The following is a 23988-nucleotide window of genomic DNA, read 5'->3' as shown; positions in this document are numbered from 1 at the left end:
TAAGATTTTGTAGTTTAAAGACTATTTTGTAATTAACATTCTTACTCTTTGCAGGTTCTATCATCTGTGATGGCGTCAGCTTTACCCAGAACCCTTGGGGAGTTGCAACTCTATCGAATATTACAAAAAGCAAATCTCTTATTCTACTTTGATGCCTTCATTCAGCAGGGAGGTGATGATGTACAGCAGCTATGTGAAGCAGGCGAAGAGGAGTTCTTGGAGATAATGGCTCTTGTAGGCATGGCTAGCAAGCCTCTTCATGTCCGAAGACTGCAAAAGGCTTTGAGGGACTGGGTCACAAATCCTGGTCTTTTTAATCAGCCTCTCACTTCCTTACCAGTCAGTAGCATTCCAATCTATAAATTACCAGAAGGGTCCCCTGCTTGGCTGGGAATATCCTGCCCTAGTTATGAAAGGAATAGTAATACCAGGGAGCCTCACTTGAAGATTCCAAAATGTGTTGCCACCACATGCGTGCAAAGTGTGGGTGCGGGCAAATCTGATGTGGTAGGAAACTTACCGCTGCAGAGTGGCAATGAACCAAGACTCTGGCAAGGTCACCACACTACAGAGAGCGAACACAGCCTTTCCCCTGCTGACCTCGGCTCTCCAGCTTCACCAAAGGAAAACACTGAGACCCTAGATGCTGCGGCTGCTCTGTCAGTTGCCGAATGCGTGGAACGTATGGTTCCCTCCCTGCCCAAAAGTGACTTGAATGAAGTAAAGGAGTTACTGAAAACAAACAAGAAGCTGGCAAAGATGATTGGTCACATTTTCGAGATGAACGACGAGGACCCTCGCAAAGAGGAGGAGATTAGGAAATACAGTGCAATATATGGCAGATTTGACTCGAAAAGAAAGGATGGCAAACATCTCACGCTCCATGAGGTAAAAATAACTCCGTCTGGAATGAGCTTTCCCTGTTACCATTCCCCTTTTTAGATGGTAGGCTGCTGTTTTCCTATAGACACTTGTTTCACTTCCTATTATATAACGAGAAGAGTGTGTGTGTCTGTGCAAGTCAGCACTGCCACTGAGTTATGGGATGAAATAGGAAACCTTTCCTGTGTTTGTATGTGTTTGCACTAGTGATTTAAAATGCACATCTTCCGAGTTCTAAGTCTCTCTGAAATAGATGACATGAACAAACAGAAATGAACAGATCAAGCCTTTAAATAGCACCGTTATTATACAAAGGCTTCTAAACACTGGGCCTCTCTCCAGACCAGTCTTGCCTTTCTGTACCTCTTTCCACTTTTAGAGAGTAAACAAGTCTCCTCTGTATATATTTGAAACTGCTTGTTTCAGGTGACCTTGTTACCTGGCTTGATTAATACAGCTCGACTGCCTTCCCTCTGCTCTAGGCCTCACTGTATAGCTGGTGACTGCAGAATTCCCTCTGCCTCACAAGGGCCCAGAAGACTTAGTTATTCTCTGGATTGGGTTCGAGATTAGTTATAAAACCTTTGCATTTCCTTGGGCACAGTACAGGTAATCTGGGGTGGTTGCCTGAGCTGTAAAAAGTATGTGCTGATGTCATCTGCAGGGGTGGAGGATAGCCCCGGTGAAGAGTAGGCTCTGACCCGAGGGCTTGTCCTTGGACGCCTGAAGAATAGCAGAGTTGCTGACATACCTTGCTTTAAACATACATACACATGTACTCCTCTTTCATTCTAGCCTTCTTTCTGGAAACTAGTAACTGTATATGTTGTAATGCAGTAGGGTTGTCTCTGGTGGGAATTGGTGTTTTAGTGCTCAAGTAGGGTACTACAGAAGAATAAACATAAACTAAAGCAGTGCCGGATAAGTGTTGATATCATGAATGCTGCATCACCACTTGACAGTTAAGTGATTGCATCATTTCAGTCTGATTTGAGATTTGTCATGAGGTGTACTTCCCAAAAGGAAGGACTATGTTCACATTACAGGCGTGGCAAAGAAGCTTACTGGTTTTATACTTGTTTTCGTTTCTGTAACTTAAAATAACAATTTAAAAATAAGTTTTTGTAGGTGTCATCAATAATGTAAACTATAGACAGCAAGCTCAGTTAAAATTAATCTTTACTTTTAAGAAGCAATTGCACATATCCAGTAATAACTTCTCATAGGGATTTTTACTACATATTGGTGATACATTTTTGGTGAAACTTGTGGCGATTTGGCCATGTGACTAACATGCCCATTTAGCAGTGCAATTCCTACTTGTGCACTACGTTGTAAATGTGTAGCTCAGTGTTATGATAAGGTCATCCAACATACAGATGCAAATCCTGTCCTGTTACTCTATGACTGCAGGCCAAGTGCACAGGCGTTGGAGGCAGAATTTGAAGAATCCCTGCTAGGCATGTGCAATCCCTGCAGGCTCTGGGAGATCTGTGTACATTGCTGCATAGTCAGGATTTGGAGCAGGGTGGATCCTCAGTGATCCTTCATTCTCTTCCCTTTCATAGAATAGAGGCACACAAGGCTTGCAGACTCTACTGTAACCTGTCTGGAGTAGCAGCTGCAGAGAGGCGCTGAAGCCTGGGAAGGGGATTCTTCCTGTGGAGAATTCCCCGTCATCCAGCTGAGTTTCTTGGGTTGAATGTTGGGGAGAGGATTTGTCCAATACCGAACATTAAGTTGTCTTGTGAGTGCATGGCTCAGAAGGAGCTGCTACAACCAATGATGTGGTTGCATGTTGACACTACAAGCTAAACAGAATGGTGAAGAATTGCGGAGAGGCAGCATTCACTCCTTTTCTGTTAATATGTAATAGGGAGACCAGGTGGGTGAGGTGATATCTTTTATTGGACTCAACATCTGGTCAGGACCGCCCAGAGGATTCAGGGGGCCTGGGGTCCCGCCGCCAAAGACCCAGCACTTTGGCGGCGGGTCCGGAGTGGAAGGACCCCCCTGCCGCCGAAGACACAGAGCGGAAGAAGCTCCGGGGGCCTGGGCCCCCACGAGAGTTTTCCAGGGCCTGCGGAGCGAGTGAAGGACCCTGCTCCAGGGCCCCCGAAAAACTCTCAGGGGGGGCCTCTGCGGGGCCTGTGGCAAATTGCCCCACTTTCCCTCCTTCCCCCCCGGGCAGCCCTGCATCTGGTCAGAGAGAGAAGCTTTCAAGCTTACACAGAGCTCTTCAGACCTCTCTTTACCATGTCAGGTGCACATAAATACCCCAACTTTCAAAAGTGCTGAGCAGTCAGTAGAAGCCAGAGAGAGGTGTGGGTGCTAGGCATTCTTCAAAAAGTAGGCTTATTGGGTTTTTTTATCATGACTATCTACAAAGGAAAAAAGAAAAAAACTAAAACCAACATTGACTTAATGTTAAGGTCTGACATAAAACCCTCAGAACAAGGAAGTTCTGAGTTAATATTAAAGCACTGTCTTTAACCTATCCCATTGTCTCAGTATTGCGCAGGTTTCCAAATATGGGGCTATGAGACTGAGGCACAATGGATTGGATTAAAGGAAGATGGTTTTGGCCATACTTTTGAACTTGGTGACTGTTAGGTGTTTGATTCAGCTCCGTTTTACAAATGTAACTTTGTGTATTTAATATTTTGGTGTTTGTATGACTACATGTAAAACACAAGAAAATCATGGGGTAAAAAAAACACAGGAATAGCAAACATGAGTTATGTTGTCTGACTTCACTTAGGTTATTTAACTTTTGTTGACTTAAAGGAGTTGGGGGAGAGACTTTGTATTTAATTTTCTCTGTGTGGCAGGGGAATCATCTAATTCTGTTGATGGAAATGTATACTTAACTGGAATGGTTGTTAGAATCCCTGCTTTTTACAATTAGAATTCCCAGGAAGGGATTCTCATTTTGTGGCACACAACACTGAATTTTTCTACCTGCTATCTGCAGTCTGCTGCCTATTTAAAAGGGAGGAAGCCATGACATGTACTTCTGGCTCAGTAAGGCTGGGTTTGCAGTGATCATGGAGAAACTGACTAAGAAGAAAGAAAAACACCCCCCCTCCCCGAAAAAAACCCACCAAATAGTTGGCTATCCTTCAATATTATGATAGAGCATTTGCCAGGAGTAAACAAAAGTGTTTGTAATCTTTTTTATTATTGCAGCCTTCTAAGACTATATCCAGTTATGAAGTAATGTGAATTGTTATGCAAGTGTACAGTATGAATAACATACTGATGCTGAAGAAGCAAGCATTGTGTGTGAAGAATGATCCTCAAAGGATATCTGAAACATAGTAAATGAAAAGCAATATACAGCGATTAACACTTGAATACCAGTTCTTTTATATGAGTGGTGTATTCATAAATGTCTTGCCTTTCCATTTATTTGTTTTGCAGTAATCTTTCTGTAAAAGAATATATAGGGTGGGTTTCTTTTTGTTTTGTTTTTTTAAAAATCACCCCTTACGTTTTCTGGCCTGCTAGGTAACTGTCTTACTCATGATTTTAATACTGTCTACTGTGTTAACAATATATAGTAACTGCATTATAAAATGGCTCTGATCCTGTCACTGTAGTGCATCTGACTTCAGTAAGCGGTATGGCCTTTCAGTGACTGTAGGATCAAACAATACATGTAGTTTATTAAGTATATGTAGTTCAGTAGCTGCTAGGCCAGAATGCCTCTCCTGGGTCTTCAGGTCTATATTGTAAATAGTGTAGTTTAGTGTAAATTCACATTGAATACATGAAATATGCTTAAGAAATATAATTATGAACAGTAGTTACTTCTGAGGTCATAGAATTATAGGATATCAGGGTTGGAAGGGACCTCAGGAGGTCATCTAGTCCAACCCCCTGCTCAAAGCAGGACCAATCCCAAGACAGATTTTTGCCCCCGATCCCTAAATGGCCCCTTCAAGGATTGAACTCACCACCCTGGGTTTAGCAGGCCAATGGGTTACCTAGGGAGGTGGTGGAATCTCCTTCCTTAGAGGTTTTTAAGGTCAGGCTTGACAAAGCCCTGGCTGGGATGATTTAGTTGGGGGTTAGTCAGCTTCTTAATATTCTTTAAATCCACAAAACAGGCCACATCACAGACTCAAATTGAAGATAATTTTTAAGTTATATTTCCAAAGAACTTCCAACTCAAGCCAATAAGCTTGTCTGATGAATAAAAAGTTTGCATGACCAGTTTCATCCTTTAAGGCAAATTTTTTTAAAAGATCTGCTTACGAAGGGGGTCTTCATGAGAGATGTGGGGATGGCTTCCTAGATACCAATGTATGAAGCATCGGTGGGGAGGAGCAGGGGACAAGTTGTTCATAGTTTTTGCCAGTGCTTCAGTGTAATTGCAAGCCTACTGTCCTGCTCCCAGACTCCTCCACCTCTGTGCTGCTAAGTATTGTGCTGCCGTGTCTGTGTGTGTGCATGTATGACCAGCCCTGTCCCTGTCCAGTGAACTGTAGTTGGTCTGTTGCTCTTAGAACTTTGTACTCCCACCGGGTATGTATGGCAATTGGAGAACAGCAGAACTTGATTCATAAGCAACATGCTGACTGCATTTAAAAAACATATTTGCTGCAGGTATCCAGTAACCTGATTGATAGAGATCTATGAGGCCTAGGGAGAATGCTCCAGAGAGAAGCCCATCACCCTAAAAATCCAGCTCTTGGAAAGCAGAGGGGTGGTGAGACTTCTAATAGGTGTTGTTTCTGGACCTTTCTTGGAGGATACATCTGTCATATCAGCCTCTGGCTGGTATGTATCTGATAAATACAAAGTGCTAGCCACCCTCTTGGCTGCTGTGACAGGAGGGAGGATATACAACTTCTCCAGTGTCTGTGTTTTGGGTTTTCTGCCTCCATTAGTAACTTCAGTGTGTTTCTTTGCTGCTGCTGTTAGGTTTCTGAAATAGCAACATCATGAAACTGTTGTTGTTGTTGTTGTTCTTGACAGTTTCATCACTCCCTACAGCAGTGGTTCTAAACCCGTGGCCTGTGGGCAGCTTGTGGCCAATGTGACATCCTCAGGGTCATACAGGTAGTATTGGATGCAGTCCACATAACACATTATAGGCCTCATATGTGGCCCAAAATGGTAAATAGGTTGAGAACCACTGCCCTACATGATTTCATAGCAGTAGTGAAACTGACTTGAGCCTTGTTAATTTCATTTTTGCTGCTTTGTAAAGCTATGGGTAGACTCAGACGCACTGGGGTGGTGTCCCAGCAGGCTCAGGAAGACATCACTGCATTGGTTTAGATTTGATTTGCATTCAGATATAATTTTCACAAACATAAGGGTGAGAAACAAACTTTTATAAGACCGTTTACATTCTGCAGAAACTGATGGCTTACACGTCATTCATCAGGGAAAACTTCCTACGCACCACTGTCAAGTGGATTTTTCAAGCCTTGTGCATGTTCTTCTGAACTGGCATTTATAAAAAAAATAATCTTTGGGAGCCAAATCTTTGAACATTAGGAGGTGCTGTTTCATATTGGGGTTTAGTTAACATTGGGGTGAGGAAAAGGTAGCTTACATCAGAGAGAGTTATAATAAACACTTTAAAGAACACTAAATTTATCTATCATATCTCTTTATAACTGAGGCAAGTATCTGGGAAAGGATGAGTATTCAAAATTTGAGGAAATCCTCCAGATTCATTATAAAATAAGTAATGTGACTCAGTGTTGAAATCTGTCATCATGTCACACAATTGGATACTTTTACAAGGGTCAATAGGTGATATTTTGAGGAAGTCAAGAATATTTTTGTGTGTTTAACTTCCAGCTAACAGTTAATGAAGCAGCCGCTCAGCTGTGTGTAAAAGATAATGCATTGTTAACCAGGAGAGATGAACTCTTTGCGCTGGCTCGGCAGATCTCTCGAGAAGTTACATACAAGTACACTTACAGGACCACCAAGTAAGCTTTAATAAACTCAGGGGAACTTTATTTTCTATGAAGTAATCCGTTTAATAGAATTTCTTGCGAAGCATTAGAAATCTCTTTTCATTCTTCCTCCTCTATAGCTAGCAAAAGGGAGCACATACATATGGAAAAGAGAAATAATCAATAATACTCTGTAAACCATGGAACCTTTCATATTGTTATACTCACTTTTATTGGCATGTAGCTATTTTAATCCTTTCACTAACCTTTTGGTTCTCCAGATTCAGTAACAGTATATACAGTACCCTTCAATATACCATCTCTAAGAAGCAAGCATTTTAAATTTTGAGTCATTTGTTATTTCAAGGTTAATATAAATCGTCAGGGCTTAAACAGCCTAGCCAGAGCATTTATGAAAGACAAAGGTAGTTGAGGGTAGTTTATAAACACTTGTTTTAAAAAATAATAATTTGGGACCAAATTTAAATGGACAATGTCCTTTTTTAAAAGAGTTATCAAATCAAGCAGCGAAAAACAGGATATCTGTGTATTATAGAATAAATGCATTTTACAAAACACGTCCATAGATATGACTAATATTTTTCAGTATATTCTAGATATTACTATCAAAAGTTGATATCTCTCGGATATTACACACAGTGTTGAAAATATATTTTTCATATGTTTTCAGGAATTTTTTAAGAATATTGTTTAATACGCATGCCCAGCTGTGCTAGCGTCTTCTCCCATCCTGGGTAACAGAGGCCAAAGGGCATTTTGTCATAAAGATCATGCTGGAACTTTCTGCTTTAAGGTGAAATTCATCTCTGTTCAAAACACCAGCACATAGGCCTACATACTGCTTTATTGAGGACTTAAGTGATGCCTGCGCCTTGTGCTGCTACTCTGCCCGGGGCTGAATTTCACCCTAATTTGAGTTAATTTGTTGGGGGGCCTTTTTTTGTCCCACTGCGTGATCTTTTCTGGTTTTGCCCCAATTCCATTCCCCTTGTTTTCCCCAATAATGCCCTTTCTACCTAACAGCTGATCAGCACAAACAGTAGACCTTTCACCTCCGTCACCTCATCGTGTTGACCAAACTTCCTTGCCCTTAGTTGAGTTTCAACGGCTTTCCTAAGTACCCAATCCTGCAAATTCTTGCTTGCCGAGTACTCCCAATGGCTTCCACTGTATCAGTTGGGTGGTTAAGAGTTGCAGGATGGGGCCCTAAATTAATATTTTCCCCCACTAAGTGGGTCATGTTCACCCTTGATTTTAATGGTGTTAAATCTAGTGAGTTATAGCAGATATATATTTGGTTCTCTTTTTATATGTAAAGACAGGATATTTATATTGTTTATCAATACTGTGTGTGTTTTTTCTTCTAGATCTAAATGTGGAGATAGAGATGAACTGTCACCGAAGAGAATTAAGCTAGAGGTATGATATTGTAACTCCTACATGCTAAGTTTTACATTCAAAAAATTGATTTGCCCCGAAGTTAGAGAACCTGTTAAAAGAAATAGTTTAGAGAGCACCCGATTTGCTGATGGCTTACGATTTGCTGATTCCTTACAATTTTGTATAGCGGTATCCATTTTGTTTGTGATAACGCTCTTCCTTTTTGGTCCAGGGATCTGTGTGTGGAGACGGGGAAGATACTAGGTGGAGTAGGGGAAGAGGGACTGGGGAATTGCACTGTTGGGGCAGAGCTGACATAGATGTATGGCCACCGCTGTGCAGTGGGCTTACTGCAGATCCCGAGGGATATTCAGGCTTTTTCTGCAGTCTCTGTGATTTGTGCCATGAGCTTGGGAGACAAATCCTGCCCACCCCTGAGAGACCAATGTGGGGGAAGCTATCAGAGATTCCTCATGGAGATTTCCTTCCATTGAACTCAATTGTCTTGTGTGTATTTATTTTGTTTTTCTGTGGCTCAGGGAAATTCTTGTAAGGCTCTGACTTAGTTCTGTAAACTTAGAGAAAATAATTTTTACTTTTAATTAGGCACCTCTGTCATAGTATTAATATTAATTTAGGAAAAATAAATACCAAATAGATTACTCAGATACTTTTTGTTTGTATCCTATTTTTAATTTTAAAAAAAGTTAAATGTATAGAAAGTGCATTGGACTAGTTTTCTTTAGATTATAGAAACATAGGCCAGAATTCTGACCTGTGATCCCCATGGGACATCTAGTCCAAGTATTCTGCTTTCCATGTGTGAGTGGGATTCTTCCCATTGGAAAATGTACTGCAAACTCTAAGCAATATCCTCCCATCAGTTTTTTTTCTTATAGGGCCCAATTGCACTGAAGTCAGTGGGAGTCTTTCCATTGACTTCAGTGGGCTTTGGATCAAATCCAAAATGCAGAACTCTCTATTGATTTCATTGAGAGTTCTGCATAGGAATTAATGGCAGGATATGGGCCATATGTGCCTATAACTAAATCACCAAAACTGTCAATAAGTGAGAAATCAATTGCAAATGAAAATGTATCTATCAGCGTGCACGCATGCACACAGTGTGTACTTATATCTGTCTGCATGCATATCTCACACACACACACACACACACACACACACACAATAAAAATTCACATCTACACACAACTTTAATTAAACATAAGTTCTATTGGGAATTCTTTGTTAAGATGAAATATTCTCAAGGTCACACTGACAGCATATGCAGTACCTTAAGGATTACTTAAAGTCTTAAGTATCTTAATTTACTTTCCAGCAGAAGAAACTTAAGTCCATTTTAAATAGCTTGTTACATAGATATGGATAAGTATCCAAAATGACTGGCTCATCTTCCTTTATGATATTTTTTTTTAACTGAGTAGCCTTTTTACTGCTGCTTGGGTATCATCTGATGCAGCTACAATTCTCCTTATAGCATCTACTAAAATAAATAGTATAGTACATTACGATGTGCTAAGTATGGGTCTGCATTATAATAGCATGTAACATGGAGGTATGTGGTATGTTCTTCATCATGTAACTGTAATATAAGGGTTTGCAATACACTGAAATAGCACTTTTTTCATATTTAATTTCTTCAGTGAGGAATGATATGCCATATGTAAAATCTACTATTTCAAAGGAGTGCAAGGATTTACATTTGTTATCTAAGCAACGGCTAGTCTCATGTGGCAAATACTCAAACAGGTGCATTTTTTCTCCTTTAAAATGAGAAGTTAGTTTGAAAGCCAGATATAAATAAAAGCATTTTTTAAATGTAGACATATTGCACGCCAGTCATTTTGTTGTGCAACACATGGATTACTGCCCTGGACAGCACTTAAAATATATACAGTAATTTGAATTGTGTAATTGTGTGCTCTGAAGGTTTACTCACAGCTCCCATGCCAGTAATTCTGTGTGTGTGTGTCGGGATTCACTTTGACCTGTCTTGGCTTTTTAGTATTATAAACCCAGAATTTAGTGCTAGGAAAAGCCCTATTGAGTCATCTACACCAGTGCTTCTCAAGCTATCTGATGTGGGGGACTGGGAATTTTTTTTTCCAATGTGCCAGGGACTGGTGCCATATTATTATCCTATTCAACACTCTTATGAGGAAACTCGCCGCGGACCGGCAGCCGATGGCTCAGGCTGGGTCCGCGGACCACCACTTTGAGAAGCACTGATCTACACCATCACTATCCGTGGCCAATATACAGTCCTGTGGTTCCTTGTGGGCAAAAAACATTGGAGAATATACTAATCTAGTTTTAAATGACTCGGGCAGTGGTGCTTTCACTTGCTAGACTATTCCACAGTCTGAGATCTCACCATTAGGAATTTTTTTCCTTTGCTCAGTTAACAGTGGTTAAGCAACTGAAATGACAAGCCACGAGAGTGCAATTTTTTTTTTTTTTGAGGGTAGGGTTTTTTTTAATGGGGAAAAATGGAAACAGAAAAATATAGTAGATTTAAGCTGAAACTTTAGGCTGTTCTTTGGAAGGCTGTTGTTTGGGAGAGGAAACTTATACACCACTAGGAGAAAGTATTCTCGTATTTACAGAGTAGTGAACCTTCAGGCTTTTTGTTCACGGTTTTAGCGCAATAGTTCAGAAGAAATATGTTCACTCTCTTTCCACTTATTTTAAAAGGCTAGTAGTTCAATCGTGATTTTTTTTTCCCTTGAAGAACTGAATGTCCTCAGTCTACAAAATGATGTTTTTCTGAATCTTTCTGTTACTGCTGTGCACTGCAAAACATTCTTTCATTAAAGAGGACATAGTCCCGACTAATACAGAATGACTGATAAAGTGGTGAGGCCCAATTTTACCACCACGTTTTTCTGTATGTTTGGGAGTTCTGTATTATTGTAGATAGCATTTATGTGGCAGGACAGTTATTTCACTTGTGTTAATGAGTTGTGGCTCTAATTTACATTCCAGCTTATATTAATTTTTCAAAAATATATAGTAAGATTGTTTCTCTGCACATTTTCTTTGCAGGGTTACTTTCTTGGTGAAACATATCTCACTATTGACCTTTTATTTGTTTGTTAGCAGTATTTTTCTAAAAAAAGGTAGAAGGATGAGGAAACATTGTAGCAAATATTGCAGAATTCTCTCTCCATAGTGGATGTAAATAGTGTCCATTCGTGCTTTTGAAAGTTGTACTGCTGCATCTTCTGTCTCTGAATACAGAGAGTGAGGAAGTATGGTGGGTTAATATTCTGGCTTTTCATTTGTGGAGACATCAGGCCTGATCTTTTCTTATTGTTGAGGCAGGATTGGAGCATGATTTGCCATTGCCTTGCCAATCAGGTAGTCATACCTCCGCAAAGTGCAGTGTGAAAAGACAATATGCTGACTTAGAAGTGTTTCACACCTCATGTTGCATGGGTGTAAATGACTGCTTTTGGAAACAGGCAAAGTGACCTTTAAAAAAAAAAAAAAATCTGGGATTTTGCAGGTTAGGCTTGATGTAGGTGTACCAGCAGGGCTGTGTGGGCAAAGTTGCACATTGCCTCCCTTCAGCCACTCTTGCAAATCCTTCCTCTTCATAAGCACTAAATTCACACAAGCATTACAAAGAAACAAAATACCACAAATTACGTCAGATTACCTGTAAAAGCCTTTCTCTTCCCCCGTGTGCCCTTCCCTTTTTGTTGGTAGAGTGGGCAGCGAGGCTGTGGGAGTTGAGTGTAGAGAAGAGAGAGATTCTAGGAAAACAGGCTAAAGGAATAGAGGGAGTGAGAGAAGGAATGCAGTTACTTGGGATGGGAGTTGGGAGTGAATAAAGAAAGTGCTGTGGCTCTTAAATTTCTTCTGGATAAAGAGCAGTAGGAAAGAGTAAAGATGCAAACTGCATTCTCTTCTCCCACTAAGCAGCCATCTCATTCTGTGAAGGCTATGGCGGGGGGGGGGGGGCACTCCTTATTTTATCATCTCTGATGAGTCACTGGTAATGCTGTGCAATGCAATGAGCTGCTGTGGCAGCAACTCAGAAAACAAAACAGGTCACAGGTATATCACGCAAATGGCCTAGAGAGAGTAGCTACTCATTCTCCTCATTTCTGCATTGTGTGAGAAGAGGTTCGCTTTCCACATATAGTATTGACAGCCAGGAGGGGAAAGAAGAGGAGAATTATAAAGTTATTGCTCTTCCATGTGCTGGTAATAACAAAGGAATCTTCGAGTGCGTGGCAATGTTAAAACAGAGGTGGGGGAGTGGGAGAGCCTGAGACAGCCAAGTTCAAAAAGCTCAGTGGGAGTAGGAGACCCAGAGGTGAATGTGAGACTAAAGAGGAGGCTCAGAGGAAACATCTGCAGTCAGTGCCGGCTCTAGAGAGAGAAGAGGGAAGACAGATGCCCACCTACACCATTGCCAGGCAGGTGGAAAAGAGAACCAAGATCAGAGGTGTGGGGTTTCTCTTTCTCGCCCGATGAAAAGAACAGAAGCACTAAAATCTGCTGTTCATGTAAGAAAAGTGTAATTGGCGGGAAAGAAAGTACACACATGAGACTGAGAACATTTGCTATAAGAAACCACTTTAAAAACAACCGAGCAACATGGAAGAAACACATGCGCTGTGTGGAGCAGACCCCTAGTACGCAGTAGAGAGGAGGAATGGGGAGAGGCATGCTTAGCTAGGAGTAGGCCATGGACAGATGTCATGCTGAATTGTCTAACCTGCTGCTGCCTCTTTTAGTCATCCATTCCTATATCATAAGTCTTTGTGAACAAAAGAACAGTGTGGTAGGGGCACATCTCAGGAAGGGTGATCCAGAATCCAATTGCCTATTGAAGAAATGTACGTGAGGATAACACAAAGCAGCAGAAACCATACGTACTTGGTGGGCCTGCTTTTGAAAAACAGACTTCAGTTTTACACTGGCATACAATTGCTGGTGTAAATATATGCAAACACATTTTATACCACTAAATTACGTCATTGGTGCTGTTGTACATCCATATTCAAAATTTCAGCTACATGTACATATGGATGTAAGGCATTCAAAGGCAGAGTTGAGGCCTCTTCTTAAAAATAAAACAAAAGTCCCACCCCATAATAAACTAAGAGCTAAGTGTAAAAGTAGCTGTGTTTTGTAGTGCACTTCCAGCATCTTTCTGTTTCCAGGTGAGGTTTTATGGAGAATTTACACTGTTCTAAAGTGGTAAATACTCATTGGATTGTATTTTTCCATTGGGAAAATTGGAGTGGGGTGTGGTGGGGTAGAGCTGCATAAAACACTTTGGGCCTGATTCTCCTCTCAAGGAGCAAGAGTAACCTCACTGAAGTGAATGGAGTTGCACTGTGAGGGGGAAGCAGACCTCCTGACAGCATTCACAGTGGCACAGATTTGTCTGATCACTGTTGTGTAGGCCACTGACTGCAGAGGCCTCATTGTTCACGAGGTATTTGTCTTTTTTCCCTTTCCTTTGTTAGTCAGAGGCAGCGTATCATTCCACAGTTTTTTCTTCTGGGGATGCTACGTTTCCCTTTCTTAGATTATAAACTCTTTGGGCAGGCACTGGTTTCCTGTGTGTGAGTACAGTCAAACCTCGCAATAACGCGCCCCGCTATAACACGAAATCACATATAACGCGATCATAGGTTGGCTCCCCTTTAAGGCAGATACAACTTAGATAATGGTTTCACAGTACTGTACAGTACCAGTGGTCCCCAACACCACTGCAGGGGAGAGAAGCTGCAGCTCCGCGCCTGCCGGGGACAGAGAACTCTGAGGCTGCGGGTGCTGGTGCTCTCTGTCCCCGGCAGGTGTGGGCCGCAGCTTCTCTCCGGCTTCTCCGGGGCTGCGGGCGCTGGTGCTCTCTGTCCCCGGCAGGCGCGGGCCGCAGCTTCTCTCCGGCTTCTCCGGGGCTGCGGGCGCTGGTGCTCTCTGTCCCCGGCAGGCGCGGGCCGCAGCTTCTCTCCGGCTTCTCCGGGGCTGCGGGCGCTGGTGCTCTCTGTCCCCGGCAGGCGCGGGCCGCAGCTTCTCTCCGGCTTCTCCGGGGCTGCGGGCGCTGGTGCTCTCTGTCCCCGGCAGGCGCGGGCTGCAGCTTCTCTCCGGCTTCTCCGGGGCTGCGGGCGCTGGTGCTCTCTGTCCCCGGCAGGCGCGGGCTGCAGCTTCTCTCCGGCTTCTCCGGGGCTGCGGGGGCTGGTGCTCTGTCCCGGCAGGTGCGGGCCGCAGCTTCTCTCCGGCTTCTACGGGGCTGCGGGCGCTGGTGCTCTCTGTCCCGGCAGGTGTGGGCCGCAGCTTCTCTCCGGGGCTGCGGGTGCTGGTGCTCTCTGTCCCCGGAAGGCGCGGGCCGCAGCTTCTCTCCGGCTTCTCCGGGGCTGTGCTCTCTGTCCCCGGCAGGCGCGGGCCGCAGCTTCTCTCCGGCTTCTCCGGGGCTGCGGGTGCTGGTGCTCTCTGTCCCCGGCAGGCGCGGGCTGCAGCTTCTCTCCGGCTTCTCCGGGGCTGCGGGTGCTGGTGCTCTCTGTCCCCGGCAGGTGGGAAGCTGTGGCTCCTCTTGAAGCCAGAGAGAAGCCGCGGCCCCGCACCTGCTGGGGACAGAGAGCACCAGCGCCCGCAGCCCTGGAGTTCTCTGTCCCCGGCAGGCGGGGAGCTGCGGCTCCTTTTGAAGCTGGAGAGAAGCCGCGGCCCCGCATCTGCCGGGGACAGAGAGCACCGGCGCCCGCAGCCCCGGAGTTCTCTGTCCCCGGCAGGCGGGACGGCTCCTCCTCTGCTGGGCACTAGGCACTAGGGGCACTAGGTGGTGCACCTCAATGCACTGCTTTTGGGACACTGACAAACTGACTGGTTTGAAACCCCGCTATACCGCGACCCTGCATTTAGCGCAATGGAAGCATTTGGACCCCAAATGTCGCGTTATAGCAGGGTTTCACTGTACCTAGCATGCTATAGGCACTGCCTGTAATCCTCCTAAAAATGTTACTTTGGCACAAGGGGCCTATGATCTCCTAGTTATGAATTTCATTGTTTTTAGATTCTACTTCTTTCTCTAGCCTCCTCCCTTGATTTAGCTCTCTTCCCTGCTGCATTTTCTTGTGAATAATGATGCATCTCCGTTGCTTTACATGAGTTTGCTTGTACAGCACTAAACTGCATGAATATTTAATCTTGAACCTTGCTACATACAGCAAATGACTGTAATGGAACTTGCAATTTTCCCATGCACAAGAGACATAGGAGATTTGCAAGTCATAAAAGTTAGAGATGGATAAATAATTTTTTGGGCTTCGCATCCAGGCACCTGGCAGAGCAGAACTGTTCCTTGCAGCATACAAAGTCCATGCTACTTCACTTTTCAGTGGGCAGCTTGTCATGCAGAGAATTTATAAAGATAAGCCACTACCGTTTTACAGGGAGACCAGTATAGTTTGTGTGTGTCTTTGCAGCATGTTAAATTTTGTGGTGGTTTGCCCAATTTTCTAAGCTACTAAATTCTGCGACTGTGTTTTCTGTAAGATAGGCAAGTACGTGCATGGCCGGGTATCTAAGATCAGTCTCAAGGTCTTACTCTGCATGTACAGCAAGCCTTATGGATGCTACAGATGCAAATGGTCAAAGTTACAGCAATAGTCTGCATTTATAACATTGATTTCTTTAAAAAAAAAAATCCGAAAAACCCAAGCTGCTAAATCCAAAAGAAAACCACAAAATAGTGGGCCTAATTCTGCTCTGTTACACTGGATTAGCTCCAGAGTAACTCCATTGAAGTCAATGGTATTGCTCTGGATTTATACTTCGATGTGTTAGGCGTGGCACAAGCTTCTGCTCTGCAAGAGATATGAGCCAGATCTTATCTGCTGCAGTATTTTATGTTGCTGAAGCATAGTTTGGTTAACTTCTTTCAGAGTCTTAAATCCCAGTTCAAGTTTTTCACCAGAGTTAAAGAATATTCTGTTAACTCTTATGAGACATTGCTTTTTCTTTAAAAGCAAAACAAAATCATATGCCCTGTTTGTTTTTGCTCAACAGGATGGTTTTCCTGATTTCCAGGACACAGTCCAGACACTTTATCAACAAGAGAAAGTACCACTTGCCTTGGCCAAAGGCAAAAGTGAAGATTTGGCAGCTCTTAATTCCCAGGTAGACAAACCACATGAAACTATCAGCTTTCTACCGAGATGCTGTCTAGAATAGTAACAGTTGCTTTCTAGGCTGATTTTGTATAATATTGTGATGACTAAAATCATTACCTCCAGTTTTCAAAGATCACCTGGTGAGATAATATCACTGCTAATATGGGTTTAACTCTTGGAGCTGTTATGACACTCTATTATAGTTTTATCTTCATTCATTGCAAAGAAGTAAGGATCTCACCTTCTAGGCTTGAGACAAGAGAAGGAATGCACCATCTACTGTTGGGAACAAATGCGATAGTACAGTACATGCCGCATAGAAGTGAAACCCTTTTAAAAATAAAAGTAATGTTTCAGTTAATAAAATACTAACAGAACCTTCAGGTAGACCATTGATTAAAATACACTTGAAAGCAAACTGTTAGGTAAAGGGAGAAACAATTTTCTATCTGCCAAAACCTAAGGGCAGGGTTCTGTGTTTCTCCTCTAGAACATGATGATATCTAAAGTGGTGTCAGTAAATATAGAACAGGTTCCTTCCCTGCTCTAAATGTCATCAGTTTACTGGAGAACCTAGGACGTGGTCTTCTCTTTTACACTGTCAGCTAATTTATAGTTTTCTCTTCTGAGCACACAGATGTCAGTGGGAGTTGAGGTCGCTTCACATCTCCCAAGAGAGGCTCAGCTCCTTGCAAGAACCAGCTTTCTTTTTAATAGAGACAAGTAGTAATGGAGACACTTATAAAATACTTACAAAGAGAAATCAATGAACTTTACATCTGTGGATGCTAATTCTGCATATTTTTGCTTCCCTTTCTATTTGTATACTTCTGTGTGGCTCTTGGAAATGGACATTTTTTTAACTGGTGATATTTTTATTTTTTGTATTTCCATAAGACGTTTAGTCACAGTCTTGAGAGCATGATCATATTGAAAGTTAAAATTTTCTTGGCACTAAAGTTGATGACAAACATTTATACACCATTCACTCCCACGTTGCTCTACATTGTTTAATTTCATTCTCTAGAGGTGTATAGGTCTTCTTCATCTTCTAGACAGACATTTCACACCTTTATCCCCCACAAACATACTGTCATCCTACACTTTCACAATGGCAGATTTTTAAACTTGTGTACTGCTATTTCCTAAAATAAAGACTCCAAGATGTCTGGTAAAATCTTGGCATAAGTTTTTAGCAGATGTTGCCATTGCTGTTGGAATATTTTGTAGAGCCATTTATTCCAATAGAGCTAAATTTGATAATTAAGAGAAAGATCTTGCATTTGGGAATTTCTCTAAGTGTAGACTGCAGTCCTAGAGTGCAGAAAGTTTGTTCTCCTCAGGTAAGAACTAAGAAATATCATGTAGACTGGCTAAAAGAGAACACATGTTTTTATGCACTGTGTTCCATTGCTTTAGAGGGTGCAAAAATATTTTGTTTGCTTGATAGTTTTGAGGTAGCTGTAAAGCACACATGTACAGGTGAGCCAACAAAGAACTATATCTAGACTGCTTGCTTTATTACCTGCTGGTATTATTTTTTTCCTGTACAGCAAGATCCATATATATATATTCTTGCTTTATTTGCAGTCTGAAAAGGTGATGGCAAAACAGATGGAGTTTCTTTGTAACCAAGCAGGGTTAGAGAGACTGCAACACTCAGAGAGACGCCTTTCCACAGGGTACTACAGACAAAGCTCAGAAGAGCACAGCCCCAATGGCATGACGTTTGATAATGCGGATGGACAAGGTATAGTAGCTTCCAGGCATGATATTGCTGCCACCCAATTTGTCTGGTGTTATGCAATCATTATTAGTACTGATGTTATTCATATAGCATCAGCAGTGTGGAGGAAGCTAAGCAGGCAAGTAAAGACAAGATCCCTGCCTGGAAGAGCTTACAGTCAAAATCAGTGTTTCTCAACTACGGGTACACGTACCCCTGGGGGGGGGTATGCAAGGTCTTGCAGGGGGTAGTCAACTCATCTAGATCAGTGTTTCTCAACCTGGGGGTTGTGACTCCCAGGAGGGTCATGGGATGGGTTTAGAGGGATCACAAGTGCAGGGCTGGTCTTAGAGGGTGGCAAGCAGGGCAGTTGCATGAGGCCTCATGCTACAGGGGGCCCTGCAAAGCTAAGTTACATGCTTCAGCTTCAGGCGGTACGGCTTGGGCTTGGGCTTGGGCTTGGGCTTCAGCCCTGCCACCCAGGACTCTGGCTTCAGACAAAGCTCACAAGTGAAAAGCAGGCTCAAGTATCACACACAAATGTAGGTACAATATTTATATCCCAATCCGTTTATTTTATAATTATATGGTAAAAATGAGAGAGTAAGCAATTTTTCAGGAATAGTGTGCTGTGACACTTCTTTTATTTTTGGGTCTCATTTTGTAAGCAAGTAGTTTTTAAGTGAAGCGAAACTTGGGGGTACACAAGACAAATCAGACTCCTGAAAGGGGTACAGTAGTCTGGAAAGGTTGGGAACCACTGGTCTAAATGATACAACCAGATATAGAGCCAGATTCTGCTTAGTAACTCTAGGGAAACCCCATTGACTTCAGTGGAGCTGTTCTATATGTAGACTTTTGTAACGGGGACCTCTGCAGCATGGGGGTGAGGGTCACTCACTATCTGGGTATGTCTCAGTTGTTTCCCTGCCACTGCAGGAGCCTTGGGCATTGGGACACTTTGGTCTCTTCTATTCTCTGCTGTGGCACGTGCTAGTTTAGTCACTTGTAGGCCGTGATACTTTGGTCTAACTTTGATTGTTAGCTTTAGTGTGTTGATGGCCTGTGGTATGCAAGAGGTCAGATTAGATGACTTGGTGGTACCTTCTGGCCTTAAATTCTATGACTAACGCAGCTCAACATGGAAGGGAAAGTTGGATCTTGAAGCATTTTTGAGCAAAATGAAGGATTGATTGCTCAGCCATACCAAATCTGTAGCAGCACTAGCAGCCTGGAGAGGAAAAGAGGTCATCTGCAAATCAGCATTTTACATACTAGAAATCTCTCCTGCATGGTTGAAATCTAGAATGTTTTTTTTTTTCACTGATCAAATGGTGGTGTCCTTTTTTATTATTATTATTATTATTATTGCCTTAATTTTGATTTCTAGCATTGCTTTGATTCATACTTAATACTGAATATTTCAGTATTGACCTCTTTCAGGTGAGAGGCCCCTGAATCTCCGAATGTCAAACCTGCAAAATAGACAGTTGCAACACATTTCGCTAGATGGAGAGCAGCACGTAGGAAAACCTCTGTGCAGTGACCTGATCCGACTTTACTCCAGTGGTGACGCAAAGTCTCAGTCCTCAGGTAAGTGTTATCCATTGCAAAGCACCACAAACTGCCCCGTAACATCCATTCACAGGTGGCTTTCAGAAAGTTTGTGAGGAGCCACACACCTATTTATCCCTTTCAAAGAAGAATTTCGTTCCTAGACACCGTCTTCAGATTGATACCTTGAAACCAAGCTGCAACTGAAACCTCTGAATGACTTGTTAATCTAGAAACATACCAAACATTTGATGAGAGATTTAAGTATTGCCACGTTTTCAGTTATGTTTTGGGCAGGAGATGCAATAACTATTCACACACAAGACAGGAGTCTTGGGACCCATCTACACAGACAAAACAGCCAAGCAGAACAACTGCTGTTAAACTCTCTTGTGGTGGAACGTGGTTGTAACATGATCTGGCTCAGTCTGTGTGAGTGGGACCAAATGATATTCCAAACAGACTTCCTGAAAAGATGCCTTCAACCCTGTTTATAAAGATTTAGCCCCATCTATCTGGGTTGGACCAAACCGTTTTAGAACCTGGTTCAGCCACAGCAGAGTTTCTGTTGTTTTTGACTCTGTAGACTGGGCTTTTAAGTGCTTCTGCTAGCCTTTGTATGCAGTGACTTGTGGTCACTGTTTCTCCTGTTTAACACAGGCACACAGGAAAAATCTCGAATGCTGTTAAGAATATTTATTTCTTCTTCCACTATGAAGTCAGAATTGGATGCCTGTGCTTTGGCAAAGCATTTTACATATAAAACTGGTGCATTGGCATAATATCAAGAGCAGTCTTGAGACTCTTCTCCCTCAAGGTTTAGGAATAATGAGATGTTTCAAGGGTGGGTTTATGGTAGCGGTTCCTTTTAAGACTATTGTGCTGTTTGAGCACTTGGCAGAATGCTGTGTCTATCCTATCCATGCCTATCTTAATCTGGGCCCAACTCCTCCCTATTGCAACCTGCTGCCTGTAACAAGGGTCTGTGTGGCTGGAGGACCTTCTAGTCCATGGCCTTCCCATACCCAGGAATGTTCCACATGCTCATACAGAGAGCAACACTGCTGAGCTCTGCTTCCTGGTGAATGGGGGGTTACAGAGAAGTATTGCTGTGGCTTGTTCCATATTTTGATAGTAGAACTGTGGTGGTTCTGAGATAGTTCAGGGCTCGTATGCCTTGGGAGGAGGGTGGGGCAGAATCTTGTCTTCTATGAATCAGGGGTGAAAGTAACTTAAAGGACTTACCGGTATGCTGGAGTCCTGAGTGGGGGCGTGGCCTCAACTGGAAGAGGCGGGGCCTTTCAAGATTTAAAGGCCCTGGGTCTTTGGCTGGGAGCCCCCCGGGGCCTTTAAATCACCCTGAAGCTACCAGCTGCAGAGGCAGCTGGGAGCCCCGGCACTCAGGGGTGAATTAAAGGGCCTGGGGCTCCCCACAACAGCCGGAGCTCTGGGCCCTTTAAATCACCACCACGGAAGCCAGTCCAGTCTGGCATGGCGTACTGGCTCTTGCTGGAACGCCGTACCAGACCGTACCAGCTTACTTTCACCTCTGCTATGAATATTGATATGTCATCAGCATCCATGTAGTTCAGTGGGCATTTTCTTAGGGTAAACACAGAAGACATTTATTTCAACACAATATTTCTTAACAGCTCCTCTTCCTCTTTCTCCCCCCCCCCCCTTTTTTTTTTTTTTTTTGCAGAAGGCCTTGGTATTTTAAAAGACTTTCCTCACTCAGCTTTTAACAACATAGAAAGGAAGGTCATAAAAACAGAACCTGAAGATACAAGATAGTCATCCTACTCTGGAAAATTGCATCAGAATAAAGAATAAATCTTTAGAAGAAAAACAAACAAGCCTTAATAACCAGTGTTGCCTCATTCAAATAAGAGATTTCATAGCCAAAGCCTAAGAACTGGTACAGTAGTCTGTGGAGACTGAAAAACAAGAGACACTGCAATCTAAAACAGTAATACAGGTGGATACACATTCCTGTAATGTGGTTTTATAATGTGGAAAGGTTCACAAATTAATATTGTGAGCCTCCTTTATTTAAGAATGTATTATGTATTTGTATAACTTATCAAAGTAAATCTAGATGTTGGGACACGTATTGAGTCCAGTAGATGTGGCTACAGTTCATTTTACTTGAAATTTCAGTGTCTACTTTAAATGTATCTAGCATAGATATGATTGTTATACATTTGAGTTAAAAATCCTTGGAGAAAGTGTAAGAAAAACCTAGAGTGATACAACTAACAGCAAGTTTGCAATGGTATTCGTAGGAAAAAAATAGCAAATACATAAAATATTTAATGGTTTAAAATGTTACGTGGATATAGCATTTGATAAACCTGATCCTGTATTATAGCAGACACATTTGACACTTATTAATGTTATTTTAATGGTTTCAGCAGCCTATATGTAATACATTTACAGTATATACCTATCCACTACATGGGAATGGTGAATAGGAAAATATCAGCCAGAATATGGGAGCATCCTACTTATTGGCTCCAATTTCATCAGACAGAACAATCATTTCAGATACTGTGTAGCTAAACCAGGGTTCGTATGCTCTCATTTGGGAGGGAACTCAGAACACTAGACATTATGGACAGGATGGAAAAAGTTGTGCTTCAGACACTTAGAACATTTTGGAATTCTCTGTGGATGTTAAAGACAAAATGAATCATAAGTGTGGCAAAGATGGAAAATGCAGGATTCATGCATCAGTATTGAAAAGGTTATATTCAATATCCAGGAACAATAAAATAACAGAGAAGAGGGGGAAGGGGATACATTACTGGTAAATGACCCATTACGAGGTGCTTCCCAACCCACATGATTCTCTGAGTATACCATATACTGCATACAGTATGCCAATATGTTCCCTTGTGTATGTTAGTTAACATCTGTATTCGTTATTTATTTGACTCTTTTTTTGTATGTTTTTCATTTTCGCAGATGCCATTTTGTCTAAAAACAAGGAATTAGCTTATAACTTAGGGAATTTGGTATTTAATGTGGTGTGTGGGTGTGTGTGTGTATACATCCATAATGTCAGTGTAACTCCTATTGTATAGTTGCATCTCTGCAGTCAAAATAGCTATACACCTTAGTTTTGAATATAATTTTTACCCACAGTGCTCTCTGAGGCGGGGAAGTGAGCCAACAAGTAATGGATAAGCTTCCACAGTGAGGTGTGCACTTCATCTGCAGTTTTGCTGTGTCCTAGATATGTAATGATTATTCAATCATAATGTATGTCGTACTGAAATTGTCAACAAAATGTGAGCTGGAATGTCTACACTGCAGTCTCTGATCACTGTAAACCTGTTTAATTATTTTATCACTTTTGATTTGTGGAACAAAGCTTTATAGTAGAAACACCAGTAAACACCTTTTTATACTATTAAAACGTTTGGTTTTTATTTTAAATGTTTCTTGAATTGTATTGTACTGTCTCACTCCAGAAGAAACTTACTTTGAATGGAATTTGCAACTTCATTGCTAGAAATAAGCAGTTGAATGTATTGTTATATTTGCTCCTTTATGTTGTGAGAGATAATAGAATGGGTAGTAAGTATGTTTCTTCAGTTTGTAATGTCAGTCATAGCACTGGTTTGTATCTGGGTAGTTCTGTGTACAGTATTACAGTTTGGAAGCTTGTAAAGGCTTGAATTGTACAAGTTTAGTAATAGAATTTAACAAGCAACAAGTTTTTAAAGAAGCAGGAAACTTCCTTCTGATTTGTGGTTTGTTTGTTTTTTTGGTTTGGTCAACATCTAGCATGCCCAAAATCTGTGCTGGACCACACAAAGTTCTTAAATATATTAAGAGTTTACTGGTCTGGTTTACCGTGGGGGAGGGGAAAATAGCTCATTTCATTAATCATATGGTTTCATTAGAATACATTTATTTTGTAAACACTAATATATTAAATTTACTAAAATTAAAGTATATAATATTTTTATTTTGAGTTTGTAAATACAGTATGATTCAGTTGTCATCAGTGGGTTAGCTCTAGGATGGTATTTTGGTTTACAGTCCAGTGGACATGTCATTCCCAATATATGAGGCATTTTTTATCATGTTAAATTTGCAGCTATGTGACAGTTTCAACCCCCCTGGGTACAAAACTGTTTGTTTGAGACATTCACAGATCTCACATACAATTGATAATGGCAAATAGTCTGTCACTCAGTTTTTCCAAGGCAGGGAGTCTCGGCTGACAGCAGTCCTCTCTGAGGAGAGATGGGCAGGGTTTATGGGTGTGTACCTACTGGGCTGCTCATGAAGAAGAGGCACCATTACAGGTATAGGGGAAGGTTTACTCTGCCTACTCGCTGTG

General features: G+C 42.0%; 1 protein-coding gene across 3 annotated transcripts in view; it reads left to right on the top strand.

Moving 5' to 3' along the window:
* Window positions 1–23499, top strand: part of NAB1 (NGFI-A binding protein 1) — a 62136-nt gene extending 38637 nt beyond the window's left edge. For 2 of the 3 annotated variants that reach the window (XM_039495615.1, XM_039495616.1), the window contains 7 exons: window positions 55–888; window positions 6703–6836; window positions 8192–8243; window positions 16251–16361; window positions 17945–18104; window positions 19524–19673; window positions 21337–21428. In XM_039495615.1, the coding sequence (XP_039351549.1) occupies window positions 70–888; window positions 6703–6836; window positions 8192–8243; window positions 16251–16361; window positions 17945–18104; window positions 19524–19673; window positions 21337–21428 (1518 nt within the window). In that variant the 5' untranslated portion in view covers window positions 55–69. Of the gene's footprint in view, window positions 1–54; window positions 889–6702; window positions 6837–8191; window positions 8244–16250; window positions 16362–17944; window positions 18105–19523; window positions 19674–21336 lie in introns of all 3 variants that reach the window. The other variant, XM_039495614.1, reaches the window with a different exon arrangement.
* Window positions 23500–23988: the final 489 nt, after the last annotated feature.

Source organism: Mauremys reevesii, linkage group 11 (assembly GCF_016161935.1).
Source record: "Mauremys reevesii isolate NIE-2019 linkage group 11, ASM1616193v1, whole genome shotgun sequence".
NCBI lineage: Eukaryota > Metazoa > Chordata > Testudines > Geoemydidae > Mauremys > Mauremys reevesii.
This window is presented reverse-complemented; position numbering and strand designations above follow the sequence as displayed.